The sequence below is a fragment of the Lagenorhynchus albirostris genome, chromosome 10 (assembly GCF_949774975.1).
Source record: "Lagenorhynchus albirostris chromosome 10, mLagAlb1.1, whole genome shotgun sequence".
NCBI lineage: Eukaryota > Metazoa > Chordata > Mammalia > Artiodactyla > Delphinidae > Lagenorhynchus > Lagenorhynchus albirostris.
In genome coordinates, this window is record NC_083104.1 from 67,090,571 (window position 1) to 67,109,535 (window position 18,965).

An 18,965-nucleotide genomic window follows, 5' to 3' on the forward strand; every position below is an offset into this window, starting at 1 on the left:
GGCCGCGAGGACTCGGGAGGTGCTTCTAGAGAGGGTGATGGAAGAGAGGTGGGGGCAGAGTGCAATCAGCTTGGGAAGGAGGGCTGGATCAGGGACCAGCTTGTGGTGATTGGGAACCGTTTTGGTTTTGGAAATGATTTGTGTGAAGGATAAAGAAGTCTTTTGATAATTTTGTATGTTTAACTAGATTTTTCCTGTAAGTTACATAGTCTCAATTCAGTCTCCCAGGTATTTACTGAGTACTTGCATTGTTTGCTGTAGTATGAGAGGGACACATAATAATGACTTTTGCTCTCAAAGAGTTTATTGCTTGAACGGGGAAAGAGGATTTTATGCAGTGAAGCAGTTTGAGAACATCCAGGCAGACTGTATGATCAAGTGCCAAGATGTGGTTTATTTAGTCCTATTCTGAGAACAGTCAGAGGAGGAATTCAGGTCCAGCCTTAAATGTTGCTAGATTTGGGGATTATAAAGGATTACTTGTATGCTGTGGATTGAAGAACACGAGGAAGATACCTCTGCCCCCAGTCTCTCTTCTATCCACGTTATCAGTGCCTAAAAGTCCATTTTAGGCATTCATTCTGTCAGCTCGAGCACTGGCCTTCCCGGCACGACCCTTTCCAAAAGCATATACCTTTAGGAAGTTTAACAAATGAAAATACTAATACCTGAATAATAGTAACTATACCTTATTTTGTATAGGACTGGGCTTTCACATACATCACTTAATCTGAGCCCTGCACATATACCACACTCACACACAACCCTGTAACGAATTTAGTGGTCATGTTAATTGTTCTTTAAGATTCAGTTATGGTGGATTAATTCATTACTTCTGAATAGCTTGGTAGCACTGAGAGTCTTGGGGAGGGGGCAGGCAGAAAGGTTAAAGCCCCTGCAGCAAGGACAAGAGGACTATAAAGTACTCCTACACATATTTTAAACTATCAGATAATTTTGTGTGAGACCACTGCTATGAGGGGAGAGCCATACAAGCCAGAATGAATGGTGAAGATATAGCAAGAAGACTGGCTTGCCTTGGGACCTGTGTGGAGGAGAGGCCTCCCAGGCCTGGCTGTCTGCAAGGTCGGACCTTAGGAAGTAGTTGGAGCATAGCCTGCAGTGTGTATGGACAGAGGCCTGAGTCAAAGCCAAGAGATGAAGTCTCGCTTATACTATAATGGTCCCCAAACCATAGCACAGGCCTGTGTGCACAAGATTTTAGGAGGTGTGCTGATATTACTTAGTTATAATGAGAGTAAAGTCAGTTTCTTGCCTTCCCAGTACCCCTCAGATTCTCAGCTACAATAATAAAACAAGGTTCCTCTCATTTCATTGAAGGGAATACTGTAGTAAATTGTCTGCCTGAATGGATGTCTTTAAACTTCTTAAACCAATCCAGAGAGTTTGGTAGAAAAACAAATTAGATAGAGATTTATTGCAAATTAGCTAGTTCCCAGGCCCTGTAAGTGCTTAGGCCTTTGGGGGAAATCATAGTGTCTTCATTTTTCTCTTTTCTTCTCCTGTATTTGGTTTTCATGAAGCTCTTTGCCCTAAGAGGGTTGGAAAAAGGAAAAGGATGGTCCTAGAGGAGTTGTTGGTCATTTGGGAAACAGCAGGAGTCATGCCTAGGAGGGAAGCATTAGCGAAGGTGGGAAAGGACAAGATGAACTTGTAGACCAATACTGTCAATAAGCTCAAAGGCTTGCAAAACTGTTGTAAATGGAAACAGTCCCCAGCAACGAGTTGGCAGTTTGTTGGCACTCAGTTCCCATGGGGAATTTAGTTTTATGTTATGCATGGTGCTGGGATATTCAAATAAGCTCATGCAGACTCTAACCATGGTGTGGATGAATTATCAATATATCAAGGTCAATTCTAGGACCAAACAGTGAAGGGAAAGACAAAAAAGAGTGTTTCCTTCCTTTCCTGGATTCAGAGTTCATAGGAGGTGATTTCAGAGAAAGGTGCTCATCTCCCTTTTTTGTATTACTTTCTCCAGGCTACCCATAATGGCAATCTGACTGTCTCCCCTCAGGTATTAAAATGGAATATTTAATACTTTATTTATTAGAAATAAAGCTACCTAAATGGAAATTCTTACTGAATATGGATGACAGATAAATCCTTAAACGTTCCATTTTTAAAGGGTATGTATATTAATTCAGAGGAACTTCTATAATTAATGGAATGTCTGGCAAACTGTCAAAGCATTGAAAAACTTCAGATTCAGAGTTTTGGTGGAGGTGATCACCACAACATTTTAGAGGGGAACAAGTCAGATTGTAAGGTTCTTGGCTGCTGCTCCATAGTTTCCAGTGGTAATAACCCATTTTCCAACTTCTGACCTAAAAAAGTGCCCATCTCCTGGAATCTGGGAGGACTCATAAGCAAGATCTCTTTATTCTTCCATTTATTCACAGATATTTACTGAGCAGAAAGAGGCTCTGAGGAGTACAGGGTACTGTGGTATACAAGACAGATAAGGTCCCTGCTCATGAAATTTAAATTCTAAATATAAATTTAGAAAAGTAAATAAAAGTAGACAAAAATAAATGAAACAAGCAGGATAATTTTGGATGTGGTAAGTGCATGCTAATAATGTGAAGGCATGCAATGGCCAGGGAGGGATCAGGCAGCAACTTTAGATCAGGTAATCAAGGTAGGCCTCTGAGGAGCTGAAACTTGAAAGATAAGGAGCCCATGCAAATGGATGACAGAAGGATGTTCTAATCAGAGGGGACAGGTGAAAGTACCCTCAGGTAGTGTTTCTGACCATAATGTGAGATAACACTAAAAAGGTAGAGGGGGTTAGGACATTGAGGGCCTTAAAGGCTGTGAAAGGAAGTTTGGATTATTAGAGAATTTTAAGAAGGGAAAAGATCTGGTTTAAAGTTTTTACATTAGCACCCCAGCTACTGTGTGAAGAGTGGGGGCTGGCACAGGAGCAAAAACAGCATAACTGGAGGAAACAGTGCTGTTTGGATTAAGGTAGTGGCCACTGAGAGAGAGAGAAGTGAATAGATTAGGGCATATTTGAATTAACAGCCAGTAGATTTTGCTGATGATTTGAATGTGGAGATGAGGGATGTAGAGTGAATCAAAGATGGCTTCTGGGTTTGGGGCTAAGCAGTAGGTTGGGTGGTAGTGTCAGTTGCTGAGATGAGAGTTTGTGGGGAGGAATAGATTGGGACAAAGCATCGTGGTGGTCTTTGAGGGACTCAGGAGGACAGGCATGATTTTGAAAGAATTCAACAGGAACAAAAAGTGCAGCTTTTAGAAAACCACAGACTATTTGGCTTAATGTTCCCAGGTTAGGTTGGGGTATGGGTCATTAAAGAGGTGGCATGTGCACCAAGAAGAATAAGCAGGGAATTCTACGACCTGGATCCCAGAAGAATTTTATTTCCTTCCTTGACAGGGTTATTATGAACTTGACTGGTCTTTCAGGAAAATATGATAGATGTGAACTGGGACTTCTTTGCAACCTTTTCTAGAGGCTCTCATGCTGTACTTGTGGATAAGATGGAAAACAAGGACTTTTCCATCTTTTGGTTGAATTATAACTGGTTCAAGGTGTTCCTAGATTGTGTGGTGGAATGTGTACTAGGCTTTCCTGAGAGCTTTGCCTTTGGTTACAACCTGTTTTAATCTTTTTATCTGTCTTGAATGAAGGTACAGAGGGCATCATATCAATTTGGTGGGTGACTCCAAGCTGGAAGGGATATTGAGTATGTCTGATGGCAGATGAAAAATTCAGAAAGGTCTTGAACAAGCTCATGATAGGCTGAACTAACAAGATGAAATTTAATAGGAATCAATGTAAGGTCCTGCCCTTGAATTCAAATTTACCAACTAGTCAAGTATAGGACAGAAGAGACATAACTTAGCATAAAAATTCTTAGGGGAGGGTTAGACCAAGAAATTTAATCATTCCTAAGCCTAAGGATACGTTGGCGGTATGATAGATCTGCTGTGAAAGCTAATGCAATTTATATGCTCCAGTGATAAAATCTAGAACTAGGAAAGTGATACTTGTATTGACTATGTAATAAAAATTAGGTTTATTTTTCTTAATGTGGCATCCAGGAATAAAAATAAACCAGGAGTCTCTTCACAGACCTATTAGGATGGCAAAAAGACTCAAACCTATGCCGTGGAGTTACGTTGAAGTAACTGGGAACGTAGGGCTGAGAAAAGGGAAGATTCAGTAGACACTTTATAGTTGTCATGTGAAGGGGGATTGGAGATTTTCTGGTGGTGCCCAGGGCAGAGCCTGGGCTGATGGATGGAATTTATAGGAAGAAAGATGCCAAGTCAGAGCCATTAAAAAATTGGAAGGACTGTCTTATGTAGAAGCTATAGTTCTTGGCAGTGTTTAAGACTAGTTGATGGGGTTGTGTAGAAGGAATTCCTCCATCCCATGAGTGGCTGAACCAGGTGACCTTTCAGAGTCCTACCAACCCTGACATTCCATGATTAATGTTCAGCTGTCTCTTGTCACAACTTTTTACCTTTCTCTAGCCAGTGGCTCCCATGGCAGCTGAAGGAGGAGATGGCCAGTGAGCTGTTTGGGTTTCATGGGAGTCTGGTTTCATAAGTCAGGACTTGTGGATACTGCTGGTTGACAAGATTGTAAAGGACCTCTCTTTTCAGTACGGTGGTTGATTGTGTCTCTTACATTGTCGTTGTCTTCCTAGGTGACTGTAGGGCGAGGATTTGGTGTCACATACCAGTTGGTATCAAAAATCTGCCCTCTGATGATTTCCCGAAACCACTGTATTTTGAAGCAGAATGCCGAGGGCCAATGGACAATTATGGACAATAAGGTACAGTAATCCATGGAAGCCTAGTTACTTTTATTGAATTTTTGTTTATTTTTAAGTTAGGGTTCCCCCCCCGCTGAGGTAATACATGATACAAAATTGAAAGGTTCAAAATTAAAAGAAGATATCTTCTCCCCTAGCTACCCACTTGTCTTTCCCAGAGACAACTACTTCTCTATGTTGCCAGAGATTAGATTATGCCACAATAAAGTCTAATGACTTGAAGTTAGTTACTTTGTAGGGAACACCTGAATTGGGGCAATAGGTCCTATTCCAGAAACTAGATTAAGTTACCAGGGGACTTGGTCTCTTGTGAGTTGGAGGTCCAGAGATCTCGGGAATCTGACAAAGATTCTGGAGTACAACTGTGATTCAGGACATGGTGGGGGGGGGAGGAACTGAGCTGACTGCACTTAGCTCCTTTTCTTTCCCACTTCTTTCCATCAGAGCAAACCCCTCCTCTCACTTTTCACCTGTTTCATGTATTAGTGCTCTAAGGAAGATTTCCTTTGAATATAGGGGTTTTTGTTGCTTGAAACAAATTTGAAAACCACAGATCAAATGTGAATACTAAGGGAGGTGAAATAGTGTATAAAACCCAGCAATTAGGAAATACCTAAAGTGCAGATATACAAGCACCTGCAAATAGTGAAAATATAGAGTGTGAAGTGAGAGAAATTCTGATGTCAACAGTTAAGGATTAGGAAGTGTGAAAAGTCTTTGGACACCATTTTGCACTGCTCTGGTTGAAAGGATTTTAAAGATACCTGTTAGAAGGAAGGGTATTGAAATGATTCTGAGACCAATTCCAACGGGTGTGGGGGCGTCCCCCCACCCATCTGTCAACCCGAGATAGCATCAGATTCCGCCGGTAAAGGGCTCAGTCCCACAAGACCACCCTCCACTTCACATGCCAGTCACAACCCAGGTTAAAATGCCACGTTAACATCAGTGCTTCTGACCAACTGGCTATAGGTTGGAAGTTCCAAGGACCGTATCCTTGAACTTCAGGTGCCAGTTGCCAAGTCCAGGTTTTCACCTGTACTTCTGGCTGACTGGCTATAAATCAGAGGTCCCCATTGCCGCCTCCCACTTTGGATTTAATTAATTAATTAGCTTCAGGAATACATTTACTTAGATTTATCAGTTTATTATAAAAGGATATGGTCTGGGTTACAGGTGAACATCCAAATGAAAGAGACTCATAGGGCAAGGTATATGGGAAGGGGCATGGAGCGTCCATGCCCTGCCCCTCTCCTAGCACTTCCAGGTGTTCACCAACCAGGAAGCTCTCCAAACCCCATCCTTTTGGGTGTCTATGGAGGCTTCATTACATTTGTGTACTTGATTGAATCATTAGCCAGTGGTGATCAACCACTAGCCCCTCTCCCTTCCCAGGGGGTTGAGGGGTGAGACTGAAAGTTCCAACTCTCCAATCACAGGCTTGGTTCCCCTGGCACCCAGCCCTCATAGGTGACCCTCCAAAAGTCACCTCATTAACATAGCAAAAGTTACCTTGATCTCTTACCACTTAGGAAATTTCAAGGGTTTTAGAAGCTCTGTGCTAGAAATGGGGATGAATACCAAGTATATATTTCTTATTATAATTCATAGTATTGCAGGTATTCTGTAGGCCTGCCCAGCGGCCTCATTTTGCATGCATAAACCTGCTAGATTTAAGCTGTTGGAGAAAGTACCTTCCTGCACTAGGATTAAGTTGAGTTGGCATGGTGTTGAAAGAGAGCATAAATGCTAAGTAAATTGGTTCAGCACTCTTGGCAAGGCACTGTGAGCAAAATATAAATTGATACCGAAAAGGGGACCTTAGAGATGATCTATTTTAACCCCTTCTGTGCACAGTTGAGTCTGAACAAACCTTGCTGCTTGGGACAATTCAACTTCTGGTCTCCCAGCAGCTAGAGCAGTGGTCCTCAGCCCTGTTTCCAATTTTGCCCATACATGGGAGACTTTTAAAAAATACTGGAGATAGCACATTAAAATTAAGAATTTCCATTCATCAAAAGATATCATTAAGAGAGTGAAAATAAGCTCAGAGTGGAAGATACTTGCTACACATATAATCAGTGAAGGGCTTATACTCGGATGTATATAGAACTCCAAATCAATGAGAAAAAGAAAGATAACCCAGTATTAAAAATGGGCAGGGGCTTCCCTGGTGGTGCAGTGGTTAAGAATCCGCCTGCCAATGCAGGGGACGTGGGTTTGACCTCTGGTCCGGGAAGATCCCACATGCCACGGAGTAACTAATCCCGTGCGCCACAACTGCTGAGCCTGCTCTCTAGAGCCCGCGAGCCACAACTACTGAGCCTGCGCACCACAACTGCTGAAGCCCACGTGCCTAGAGCTTGTACTCCACAGCAAGAGAAGTCACCGCAATGAGAAGCCTGTGCACCGCAACGAAGAGTAGCCCCCACTCTCCGCAACTAGAGAAAGCCCATGCACAGCAATGAAGACCCAACGCAGCCAAAAATAAATAAACTAAAATAAATAAATTAAAAAAAATAAAAATGGGCAAGAGGCAGGCACTTCACAAAAGATTCTTTCCAAATGTTCAGTAGCCATGAAACATTGTTCAACTTCATTAATGATCAGATTATTTATTTGATCAATAAATAATACAAATTATTTATTTATTTAAATAAAATAGTACTGCCACTTTGAAAAACAGTTTGGCAGTTTCTTACAGTTAAACATACACTTACCCAGAGATTCCATTTTTAGGTATTTACCCCAAATTAATGGAAACTTATGTTCTCACAGAAACTTGTACCTGAATGTTTATAGTGGTTTTATTCATAATCACCAAAAACTGGAAGAAAACAACTAGGGAACAGAGAAACAAGCTGATATACCCATACTCTGAAGTACTACTCAGCAATAAAAATACCAAGCTACTGTAATGCAACCAAGTGAACACATCTCAGAGCCATCATGCTAAGCGAAAGCAGCCAAACTCAAAAGGGTACATACAGTGTATGATTCCATTTATACAACATTATGGAAAAGGCAGACCTTTGTAGAGACCAGATGAGTAGCTGCCTGGATGTGGGTGAAGGGTTGACTGCAAAGGGGCCCTGTGTCTTAATATGATTATACACAGTGCTTGTGTCTAAACCTGGCTTTAAAAATTCTGATGCCTAGGTCCCACCTCTGACCAATTAATTCAGTCTAAGGATGAGACTCAGGCACTGCTATTTGTTCTAAACGTTTCCAGGTGATTTCACTCTACAGTTAGGGCTGAGAACCACTGAGCTACATAAGTCATCTAGAGAACTGCAAGGAAACATTGGCTTTTGGCTTTGGGTTTCCACTGTTCTCAACAACCAATTAAAAATGCTGGACAGAGATTGAGCATTAAGTGAAGTAATTAGTATTTAAGGGGGTGAGGGTTATTCCACCTTTTCCTCATTGATTACTGAGACATTGGGCAGGCTTTTCTTTGGTTATCACTTTGCTGCTGCTGACATTGTTCAGACTGGTGATTATGAAAACCAGCATCAAGAAAGTATTGAACAGAGTTTGATTTGTTTAAACCATTGTATTTGAAATCATATCCTGGGCAGTACTTGACTGTTCCTGTATAGCCATGGTATTTTCATCTTTTCTACAGTCACTGTGTGAACAGAATCATTTTGGGCCTTTGGTCCAAATTATACTACTAGGTGTCACCGAAGAGTGATTAATGGGTAAACAGAGGCATCCAAGGATAAAATGTGATGGAAAAATTTTGAGAGCTTATTTTTCAGACCTAAAGCGCTCTGAAGGAAGGCAGGTTAATACAGAGGATCTAGTGGAGGGCTGCCATATGTCTCAAGTGTTTGCCCCAGCTTTTTAGGGAATCCTTGTTCTCTCTCGTCTTGGACTGCTTCTATAACCTTTATTTGTTTAACATTATCTTTGCCTTTGAGTTTTTCTTAAACGTCTGTATCTTGGCATTAGGTGGCCTCCTGTGTCATATTACTTTCCCTGAGACTGTTTTCCTATGTATATTTTAAAATTGACTCTTCTGGTCTCCATCCGCCTCCTTTGTTAATTCCTCGTGTGTTGTTTCAGAAGTCTGCAGAACCGATCACTTCCTATAATTTCTCAGGCTGAATATGAATGGAAAGTTTAGGAGAAGGTTGACAGATAAGCCAGGTTAGGCCCAAGGCAGTGAGGTAAAAGCCAGTCTTTCTGTGTGTTTCTGTGCTCGTCTTTCTCTCCCTCTCCCTGCTTGAGCCAAATAATATAGAACCAGAAACCAGGGCCTAATACCAAACCAGAGCTGAGATCCAGTCTCTACTTCCCTGGATCCTCTGTGCCTTGTGGTCCAGCCCCCTGTCTTTCATATTTGGGTTGACCAGGTATTTTTTCTTCGTGAGTGTAGGTAGCTATTTTTACCAACATAAGCATAAGCCTTAGTCCCTGTTCAGATGTGAGCTTCATCTCTGTCCTGTCCCCCAAAGTTAAGTCCTGGATATGGGTTAAAATGCCCACTTGTCTCTTTAAACTTTAAATGCTGCATTTGCTTCAGGTCTATTTTAGGACCTATCATCTCCATTTAGCATCTCTTAGCTAACCCAGCTCTACATGATATTCCTTTACATTTATAGGCTGTGCTATGTAATCCCACATTTGCTTAAATATGCCCTTGTGTTTTGCTTTCCATGGTCAGCTGCTAAAAGATGTTTTCATATCTTCTGCTTTTGTACTAGGTATATTTACTTTGCAAGATGCTGAGCACAGAGTTGACGTGATTGTTGATAAATCAGTTGAGCTAGAACAAAATAATGGTAGTGAACACTTATATATACACTTACATAATGCTTACCATGTGCCAGGTACTTTCCTAAGTACAGTACATACTCTACCTCATTAAATCCACACAAACACCATGAGGGAGAGACTATTATTATCTTCCATTTTATAGATGTGGCAGTTGGGGCATAGAGAGGTTAAGAAACTTGCCTAAGTCACACAGCTGTTAAGTAATGGAGCCAAATTACAAACCCAGGCAGTCTGACTTCAGGTTCATGCTGTTAATCCCCACACTGTGATTTAATTTAAACCACAAAAGTAAATATCGAGCATTTGTTCTATGTGGGTCACTGTGCTAAGTGTTTTGTATGTATAACCTCAGTCATTCCTCACAGGAGCAGTATGAGATAGGAACTGTACTATTTTACAGACAAAACTGAGGTACAAAGAGGTTAAGTAAATTGGTGAAGGCCATGCAACTAATAAGCTGAGTCCAGAGCTCCAGCTCTTAACCACGTGTTCTGTTGCCCATGGACCATTGGTGCTGTTATTTGGATCAGATCCCACCTACGATTTGACCCCAGTACAAGGTATTGGTACTTTCTTTTTTGGTTTATGTGTACTGGGAAGTGTTTTTTCATTCACCAATGTGTTCAGGGGACACACACATCCAGAGACAGTGCCTGCATGATTTTCTTGGCCAAGCATACCTTCGGAACCTCATCATTAGATGCTACTTCCTTCACTCTTAGCAGTTTTTCCAGTCTTGGGCCATTGCCCCCAGTTTACATCAATAGGAGCTATTCAATTTCAGTTTCTTTTAATGCTAATACATTTATTTGAGTAATTCATCCACCAGTAACAAGGTGATTCCTGCCTGTTACACAGGCACTTCTCTGGAGAAATGAACCTCATATAGGTAAAAAGCCAAAGTGCTGTTTGAAGAATGCTGTTTCTAAGGATGGCAGTTTATGAACCTTTCTTTTCTATTTGTTCTCAAGGGTTTTCTTTCTTTCTTTCTTTCTTTTTTTTTTTTTTTTTTTTTTTTGCGGTACGCGGACCTCTCACTGATGTGACCTCTCCCGTTGCAGAGCACAGGCTCCGGACGCGCAGGCCTAGGGGCCATGGCTCACAGACCCAGCCGCTCCGCGGCATGTGGGATCTTCCCGGACCGGGGCACAAACCCGTGTCCCCTGCATCGGCAGGCGGACTCTCAACCACTGCGCCACCAGGGAAGCCCCTTCTAAGAGTTTTATAGTGTCTGGTCTTACATTTAAGTCTTTAATCCATTTGGAGTTTATTTTTGTGTATGGTGTTAGGTAGTGTTCTTTTTTTTTTTTTTTTTTTGCGGTACGCAGGCCTCTCACCGTTGTGGCCTCTCCCGTTGAGGAGCACAAGCTCTGGACATGCAGGCTCAGCAGCCATGGCTCACGGTCCACAGCATGTGGGATCTTCCCGGACCGGGGCACGAACCCGTGTCCCCTGCATCAGCAGGCAGACTCTCAACCACTGCGCCACCAGGGAGTGGTAGTGTTGGTAGTGTTGTAATTTCATTCTTTTACATGTAGCTGTCCAGTTTTCCCAGCACCACTTATTGAAGAGGCTGTCTTTTCTCCATTGTAAATCCTTGCCTCCTTTGTCGTAAATTAGGTGCCCACATGTGCGTGGGTTTATCTCTGGGCATTCTGTCCTGTACCATTGATCTATATTTCTGTTTTTGTGTCAGTACCAGCCTGTCTTGATTACTGTAGCTTTGTGGTATAGTTTGAAGTCAGGGATCCTGATTCCTCCAGCTCCGTTTTTCTTTCTCAAGATTGCCTATTCGGGGTTTTTTGTGTTTCCATATGAATTGTAAATTTTTTTGTTCTGATTCTGTGAAGAATGCCATTGGTAGTTTGATAGGGATTGAATCTGTAGATTGCTTTGGGTAGTATAGTCATTTTCACAATGTTGATTCTTCCAATCCAAGAACATGGTATATTTCTCCATCTGTTTATGTCATCTTTGATTTCTTTCATCAGTGTTTTATAGTTTTCTGAATACAAGTCTTTCACCTCCTTAGGCAGGTTTACTCCTAAGTATTTCATTCTTTTTGTTGCAGTGGTAAATGGGAGTGTTTCCTTAATTTCTGTTTCTGATTTTTCGTTGTCAGTATATAGGAATGCCAGAGATTTCTGTGCATTTATTTTGTATCCTGCAACCTTACCAAATTCATTGATTAGTTCTAGTAGTTTTCTGGTGGCATCTTTAGGATTTTCTATGCATAGTATCATGTCATCAGCAAACAGTGACAGTTTTACTTCTTCTTTTCCAATTTGTATTCCTTTTCTTTTTCTTCTCTGATTGCTGTGGCTAGGACTTCCAACACTATGTTGAATAAGAATGGCGAGAGCGGACATCCTTGTCTTGTTCATGATCTTAGTGAAATGCTTTCAGTTTTTCACCTTTGAGTATGATGGTTGCTGTGGGTTTGTCATATATGGTCTCTATTATGTTGAGGTAGGTTCCCTCTGTGCCTATTTTCTGGAGAGTTTTTATCATAAATGGGTGTTGAATTTTGTCAAAAGCTTTTTCTGCATCTATTGAGATGATCATATCATTTTTATTCCTTAATTTGTTATTGTGGTGTATCACATTGATTGATTTGCTTATATTGAAGAATCCTTGCATCCTGGGATAAATCCCACTTGATCATGGTGTATGATCCTTTTAATGTGCTGTTGGATTCTGTTTGCTAGTAGTTTGTTCAGGATTTTTGCAACTATGTTCATCAGTGATATTAGTCTATAATTTACTTTTTTTGTGATATCTTTTTCTGGTTTTGGTATCAGGGTGATGGTGGCTTCATAGAATGGATTTGGGAGTGTTTCTCCCTCTGCAATTTTTTGGAAGAGTTTGAGAAGGATCTGTGTTAGCTCTTCTCTAAATGTTTGATAGAATTCACATGTGAAGCCATCTGGTCCTGGACTTTTGTTTGTTGGAAGATTTTTAATTACGGCTTCAATTTTATTACTTGTGATAGGTCTGTTTATATTTTCTAATTCTTCCCGGTTCAGTCTTGGAAAATTGTACCTTTCCAAGAATTTGTCCATTTCTTTGTGGTTGTCCTTTTTTTTTTTTTTTTTTTTTTGCAGTATGCAGGCCTCTCACTGTTGTGGCCTCTCCCATTGTGGAGCACAGGCTCCGGACGCGCAGGCTCAGCGGCCATGGCTCACGGGCCCAGCCGCTCCGCGGCATGTGGGATCTTCCCAGACCGGGGCACGAACCCATGTCCCCTGCATTGGCAGGCGGACTCTCAACCACTGCGCCACCAGGGAAGCCCCTGTGGTTGTCCATTTTATTGGCATATAGTTGTTTTTAGTAGTCTCTTATAATCCTTTGTATTTCTGCAATGTCAGTTGTGATTTCTCCGTTTTCATTTCTAATTTTGTTGATTTGCGTCCTCTCCCTTTTTTTCTTGATGAGTCTGGCTAAGGGTTTATCAATTTTGTTTATCTTCTCAAAGAACCAGCTTTTAGTTTTATTGATCTTTGCTATTGTTTTCTTTGTTTCTATTTCATTTATTTCTGCTCTGATCTTTATGATTTCTTTCCTTCTACTGACTTTGGGTTTTCTTTGTTCTTCTTTCTCTAGTTGTTTTAAGTGTAGGATTAGATTGTTTATTTGAGATTTTTCTTGTTTCTTGAGGTGAGCTTGAATTGCTATAAGCTTCCCTCTTAGAACTGCTTTTGCTGCATCCCATAGGTTTTGGGTCATCATGTTTTCATTGTCATTTGTTTCTATGTATTTTTAAATTTCTTCTTTGATTTCTTCAGTGATCTCTTAGTTATTTAGTAGCACACTGTTTAGCCTCCAGCTATTTGTGTTTTTTACAGTTTTTTTCCTGTAATTGGTTTCCAGTCTCCATAGTGTTGAGGTCAGAAAAGGTGCTTGATACGATTTCAATTTTCTTAAATTTTCTGAGGCTTGATTTGTGACCCAAGATGTGATCTATCCTGGATAATGTTCTGTATGCACTTGAGAAGAAAGTGTATTCTGCCACTTTTGGATGGAATGTTCTATAAATATCAATTAAATCTATCTGGTCTCTTGTGTCATTTAAAGCTTGTGTTTCCTTATTTATTTTCTGTTTGGATGATCTGTCCATTGGTGTAAGTGGAGTGTTAAAGTCCCCTACTATTATTATGTTACTGTCGATTTCTTCTTTCCTGGTTGTTAGCATTTGCCTTATGTATCGAGGTGCTCCTATGTTGGGCGCATAAACATTTATAATTGTAACATCTTCTTCTTGGATTGATCCTTTGATCATTATGTAGTGTCCCTCCTTATCTTTGTAACAGTCTTTATTTTAAAGTCTATTTTATCTGATACAAGTATTGCTACTCCAGCTTTCTTTTGATTTCCATTTGCATGGAATATCTTTTTCCATCCCTTCACTTTCAGTCTGTATGTATCCCTAGGTCTGAAGTGGGTCTCTTGTAGACAGCATATGTATGGGTCTTGTTTTTGTATCCATTCAGCCAGTCTGTGTCTTTTAGTTGGGGTATTTAATCCATTTACATTCAAGGTTATTATCGATATATATGTTCCTATTACCGTTTTCTTACCTGTTTTGGGTTTGTTTTTGTGGGTCTTTTTCTTCTCTTGTTTCCCGCTTAGAGAGGTTTCTTTAGCATTTGTTGTAAAGCTGATTTGGTGGTGCTGAATTCTCTTAGCTTTTACTTGTCTGAAAAGCTTTTGACTTCTCCATTGAATCTGAATGAGATCCTTGCTGGGTAGGATAATCTTAGTTGTAGGTTTTTCTTTTTCATCACTTTAAGTATATCCTGCCACTCCCTTCTGTCCTGCAGAGTTTCCGCTGAAAAATCACTGATAACCTTATGGGGATTCCTTTTTTGTATGTTATTTTTTGTTTTTCCCTTGCTGCTTTTAATACTTTTTCTTTGAATTTAATTTTTGTTAGTTTGGTTAATATGTGTCTTGGTGTGTTTTTCCTAGGGTTTATCCTGTATGGGACTCTCTGTGCTTCCTGGACTTGGGTGACTATTTCCTTTCCCATGTTAGGGCAGTTTTAAACTATAATCTCTTCAAATATTTTCTCAGACTCTTTTCTCTTCTTCTTCTGGGACCCCTATAATTCGAATGTTGGTGCATTCAGTGTTGTCCCAGAAGTCTCTGAGATTGTCTTCAATTCTTTTCATTCGTTTTTCTTTATTCTGCTCCTCAGCAGTTATTTCCACTATTTTGTCTTCCACCTCACTTATTCGTTCTTCTGCCTCAGTTATTCTGTTATTGATTCCTTCTAGTTTATTTTTCATTTCAGTTATTGTGTTGTTCATCTCTGTTTGTTTGTTCTTTAGTTCTTCTAGATCTTTGTTAAACATTTCTTATATTTTCTCAATCTGTGCCTCCATTCTATTTCCAAGATTGTGGATCATCTTTACTGTCATTACTTTGAATTCTTTTTCAGGTAGATTGCCTATTTCCTCTTCATTTACTTGGTCTTGTAGGTTTTTACCTTGCTCCTTCACCTGTGACGTATTTTTTTGCCATCTCTCTTTTTTCTTTTTTATGATTGGGATTGTGTTCCTGTCTTACTGGTTGTTTGGCCTGAGGTTTCCAACACTGGAGTTTGTAGGCTATTGGGCAGAGCTGGGTCTTGGTGCTAAGATGATGAACTCCATGAGACCTCACTCTGATGAATATTCCCTGGGGTCTGAGGTTCTCTGTTAGTCCAGTAGTTTGGACTCGGAGCTCCCACCACAGGAGCTTCAGCCCAACCCTGAGCTCGTGAACCAAGATCCCGCAAGCCATGTGGGGTAAAAAAAAAAAAAAACAGTAACAGAGTAAAAAATAAAATTAGACTAGGAAACGAACAGGTATGTTAAAAAGAACATAAAAATAAAAATATAGATGAATCAACAACTGGAAGGTACATCACAATAGGAAAAAAGAGGAAGAGGGAAAAGAAAAGAAAAAAAGGGCGGGGTGGGGGGAAGGCCTTGGCTGTGGAAGGTGGGGCCTAATCAAGGGTGAGGTTTGGGTGGTGGGTGGAGCCAATGCACAGGACCCACAGGGCTGGAAAAGGCCCTGGGGGCTGCGGGGGGTGGGGCTTAGGCTCAAGGAACAGAAGGGGCCCAGGCGTGCCCCTCACCCCCGGTCTCAGAGGGCAGGGGACCTCACCTGGGAGCCCAGCAGGCTTCCTGGGCTCGAGTGGGTGGGGCAGTCACTCTCCCCATCTCTCTCGCTCCTTCTGGAGGGCCCCTCCTGCCTGCCTCTCCTGATCTCCCTGGCCTCAGGGGTGCCAATCCTATCTGGCCTCCACTTCTCCTCCCCCCTCAGTCCCCCTATGTCCTACCGGTTCACTTTGGGGTTCTTCCCATCTCCTTGGGCATCAGAGTCCCCCACCAGTGGTGGCAGGCACCCTAGTTGTGGGGAGACACTAATTCCGTGTCTTCCCACACCGCCATCTTGACTCTGCCTCCAAGGATTTTCTTTCTGAAAAGACAGAAGGTTTTGCAGCAGCAGGAGGGAAATTCCATTAAGAGGAGAGAAATCATGAAACTTATTTTGTCTTTCTTTCCCTTTCCCCAGAGTCTGAATGGTGTTTGGCTGAACAGAGAACGTCTAGAACCTTTAAAGGTCTATTCTATCCATAATGGAGATCACATCCAGCTTGGGGTGCCTCTGGAAAATAAGGAGAATGCAGAGTATGAATATGAAGTTACTGAAGAAGACTGGGAGAGGATTTATCCTTGTCTTTCCCCAAAAAGTGACCAGATGATGGAAAAAAATAAGGGCTTGAGAGCTAAAAGGAAATTTAGTTTGAATGAATTAGAGGGTTCTGGAGCTGAAGGCCCCTCAAATTTGAAATCCAAAATAAGTAAAGTGTCTTGTGAACCTGGTCAGCCAGTGAAGTCACATGGGAAAGTTGAAGTGGCTAGTCAACCTTCTGAATATTTGGATCCTAAGTTGACTTCTCTTCAGCTAAGTGGGAAGACCACAGGGGCTCATGTTGACCCAGGCCCTGCAAAAGTTGTAGAGCTTCATCATAAGAAGCAGAAAGCCTCAAATCCTTCAGCATCTCAGAGCCGCTTAGAGCTGTTTAAGGTAACGATGTCCAGGATTCTAAAGCTGAAAACACAGTTGCAGGAAAAGCAGGTAGCTGTTCTGAATGTGAAAAAGCAGACCCAAAAAGGGAACTCAAAGAAAATTGTGAAAATGGAGCAGGAACTGCAAGATTTACAGTCCCAGCTGTGTGAAGAGCAGGCCCAACAGCAGGCCAGAGTGGAGCAGCTGGAGAAGACTTTCCAGGAAGAGCAGCAGCATCTCCAGGTACCACACAGGAGGGAAGGACAAGAGTGCCCCTTGGGATGGGCAGGCCCTTCGTGAGCCTCTGGCCAGAACTCTCTGTTTCTGGATCAGGGACCAAGTGCTGAGTGCCAGGGACAGGAGATGTAATGGGAACAGAAAACTTTGAGGTTCAGCATGATGATCAGATCAAGAGCCAGAGTTGGGATGTCAAGATGGGGAAAGGTGACTGGCAGAACCAGCCAAGATATAACAGGATGCAAAGGTGAGGCATCTCAGAACTGAGGTAAATTCAGAGAGAGGTTGGATGAAGGTGAAGATGCCCCAAAATTACAGCACACCCCAATTAATGCAATAGTTGTCTTCATGAGTAATCTTTCTCTGTTCTGAGGTCAAAGCCAAATTTCTGTACCCAAGGCAGGGGTAGGTCACCTGATTACTCTGCCCTTGATTTACCTGGCAACTTGTTAGCTCTGTAGCTAACCTAGGAAGTGGGAGGCTAGAAAGGCAGAAAACGTTTGTGTCTGACCTGAGTAGCCAGCATGGGAGGGGACAGGTACACCATGACTCAGTTGTTGGGTTGAGTGGTAAGCCACCTCCCACAGGGCCTTTAGTAGGTAAAATAATGACTGTCTTAGCTGTGTCAAGGTGAGGGCAAATGTGTCTGCATCCCCAAGTCATTTGGGATTAGATGACAAGCACTTGCACAAAGCTTCTAGGCTATGGCTGATCCTGGTTCTGCTCAAAATGTCAGTTCCCATCTGGCAAGAGCCACATGTTTTACTCTCACCTACTTGCTCAGGTAATACTGAATGTCAAGAATTCCCCATTGTTGACTTAGAACTAAGAGGGGCCAATCAGGATTGAAGTGAATAAGCTTTTCTCTTTCATGTACTTTACTCAAGGTAAGAAACAACCAGTTGTGTTGGCTTATTTCTGAACAATTTGTAGATTTCATTCTAATCTCAGCTATCCCCCGTAAACTGCTGGTCTTAGCCAAGGCCATGGATTAAATAGGTCTTTCTAAGGGTATACACTGCTTGCTTATGTGTACCTTTTTGCTGCCCTTTTCCAGCCTGGACTAGTTCTTGAAATTAATAGATGGAGGTTTATCTTCACATATTTAGTGTATGACACCTTCACCAGAGTAGAGCTCTCTTTAAAGGCTTATGTGCTCAGGAACAAGAGTTACTGTTAATATTTGTGGCTCCTTTCAGCATGCTTCAAGATATAGCTGTGAAATCTTTTTCCTTATCAAAATGGTAAAGAAAGGCAAAAAGGACTGGTTTAGAGAATTTCTCCAGGAATGAGAGGGCCATATATAAATCGCTCCTAGTGACGTATATCTAGTCCTTTGTTTATTAGTTGCATTCCCCTCTCCCACCAAGCCCTAAGAATTTATCCTACCCCTACTGCTTGCTCAGAAACTCATTTAACCCTTGCTACTTCACACAGAATTTTTTTTTTTTTGGCTGCGCTGTGTGGCTTGTGGGATTTTAGTTCGCCAACCAGGGATTAAACCCGGGCTCTCAACATTGAGCGTACGGAGTCCTAACAACTGGACTGCCAGGAAATTCCCACAGACTTTTTTTTTTTTTTTTTTTGCAATATAAGGAATTTATTTAAACAACATTAGTTGCTGGGGGACTGGGAAAACAAGGCTGGAAACTACACAGTCAGGAATGAGACAGACCTAGTCCAAGGAAGATGCTATGCTGTTGTCACTGGGCACAAACATCTCACCTGCAGGGCCAGCAGTGCTAATGCTGGGGTCTCAACACAAGCTTGGAATCACTTCTGCTGCTCCTCTGGAAATTAAATGTTATTGTATGATACTTCCACCACCACCCGATGGGGTGGAATCTTGCACTCCCTGTAACCTCAAGTAACCAGTTTCTGAGGGTGTCTGGTTGTTCCAGGATAGCACTTTGGGTTCAGAGGACATCATGAAAGCAAGGATGTAGCATTTTCAACTACTATAATGGAAGGAGGACCCTGTTTGTTACGGAATTCTCCACGTCATTCTTTTTTTTTTTTAGTTATCTATTTTATACGTATTAGCCACACAGA

The 18,965-nt window shown here is 41.7% G+C and overlaps 1 protein-coding gene across 3 annotated transcripts in view; it reads left to right on the forward strand.

Annotated features, from left to right (window-relative positions):
- The window catches only part of RNF8 (ring finger protein 8), a 36,955-nt gene that overhangs the window by 1,120 nt on the left and 16,870 nt on the right, over nucleotides 1–18,965 (forward strand). For all 3 annotated transcript variants that reach the window (XM_060164163.1, XM_060164165.1, XM_060164164.1), the window contains exons 2-3: nucleotides 4,701–4,829; nucleotides 16,179–16,919. In XM_060164163.1, coding sequence (XP_060020146.1) covers nucleotides 4,701–4,829; nucleotides 16,179–16,919 — 870 coding nt within the window. The remainder of the gene's footprint in view (nucleotides 1–4,700; nucleotides 4,830–16,178; nucleotides 16,920–18,965) is intronic.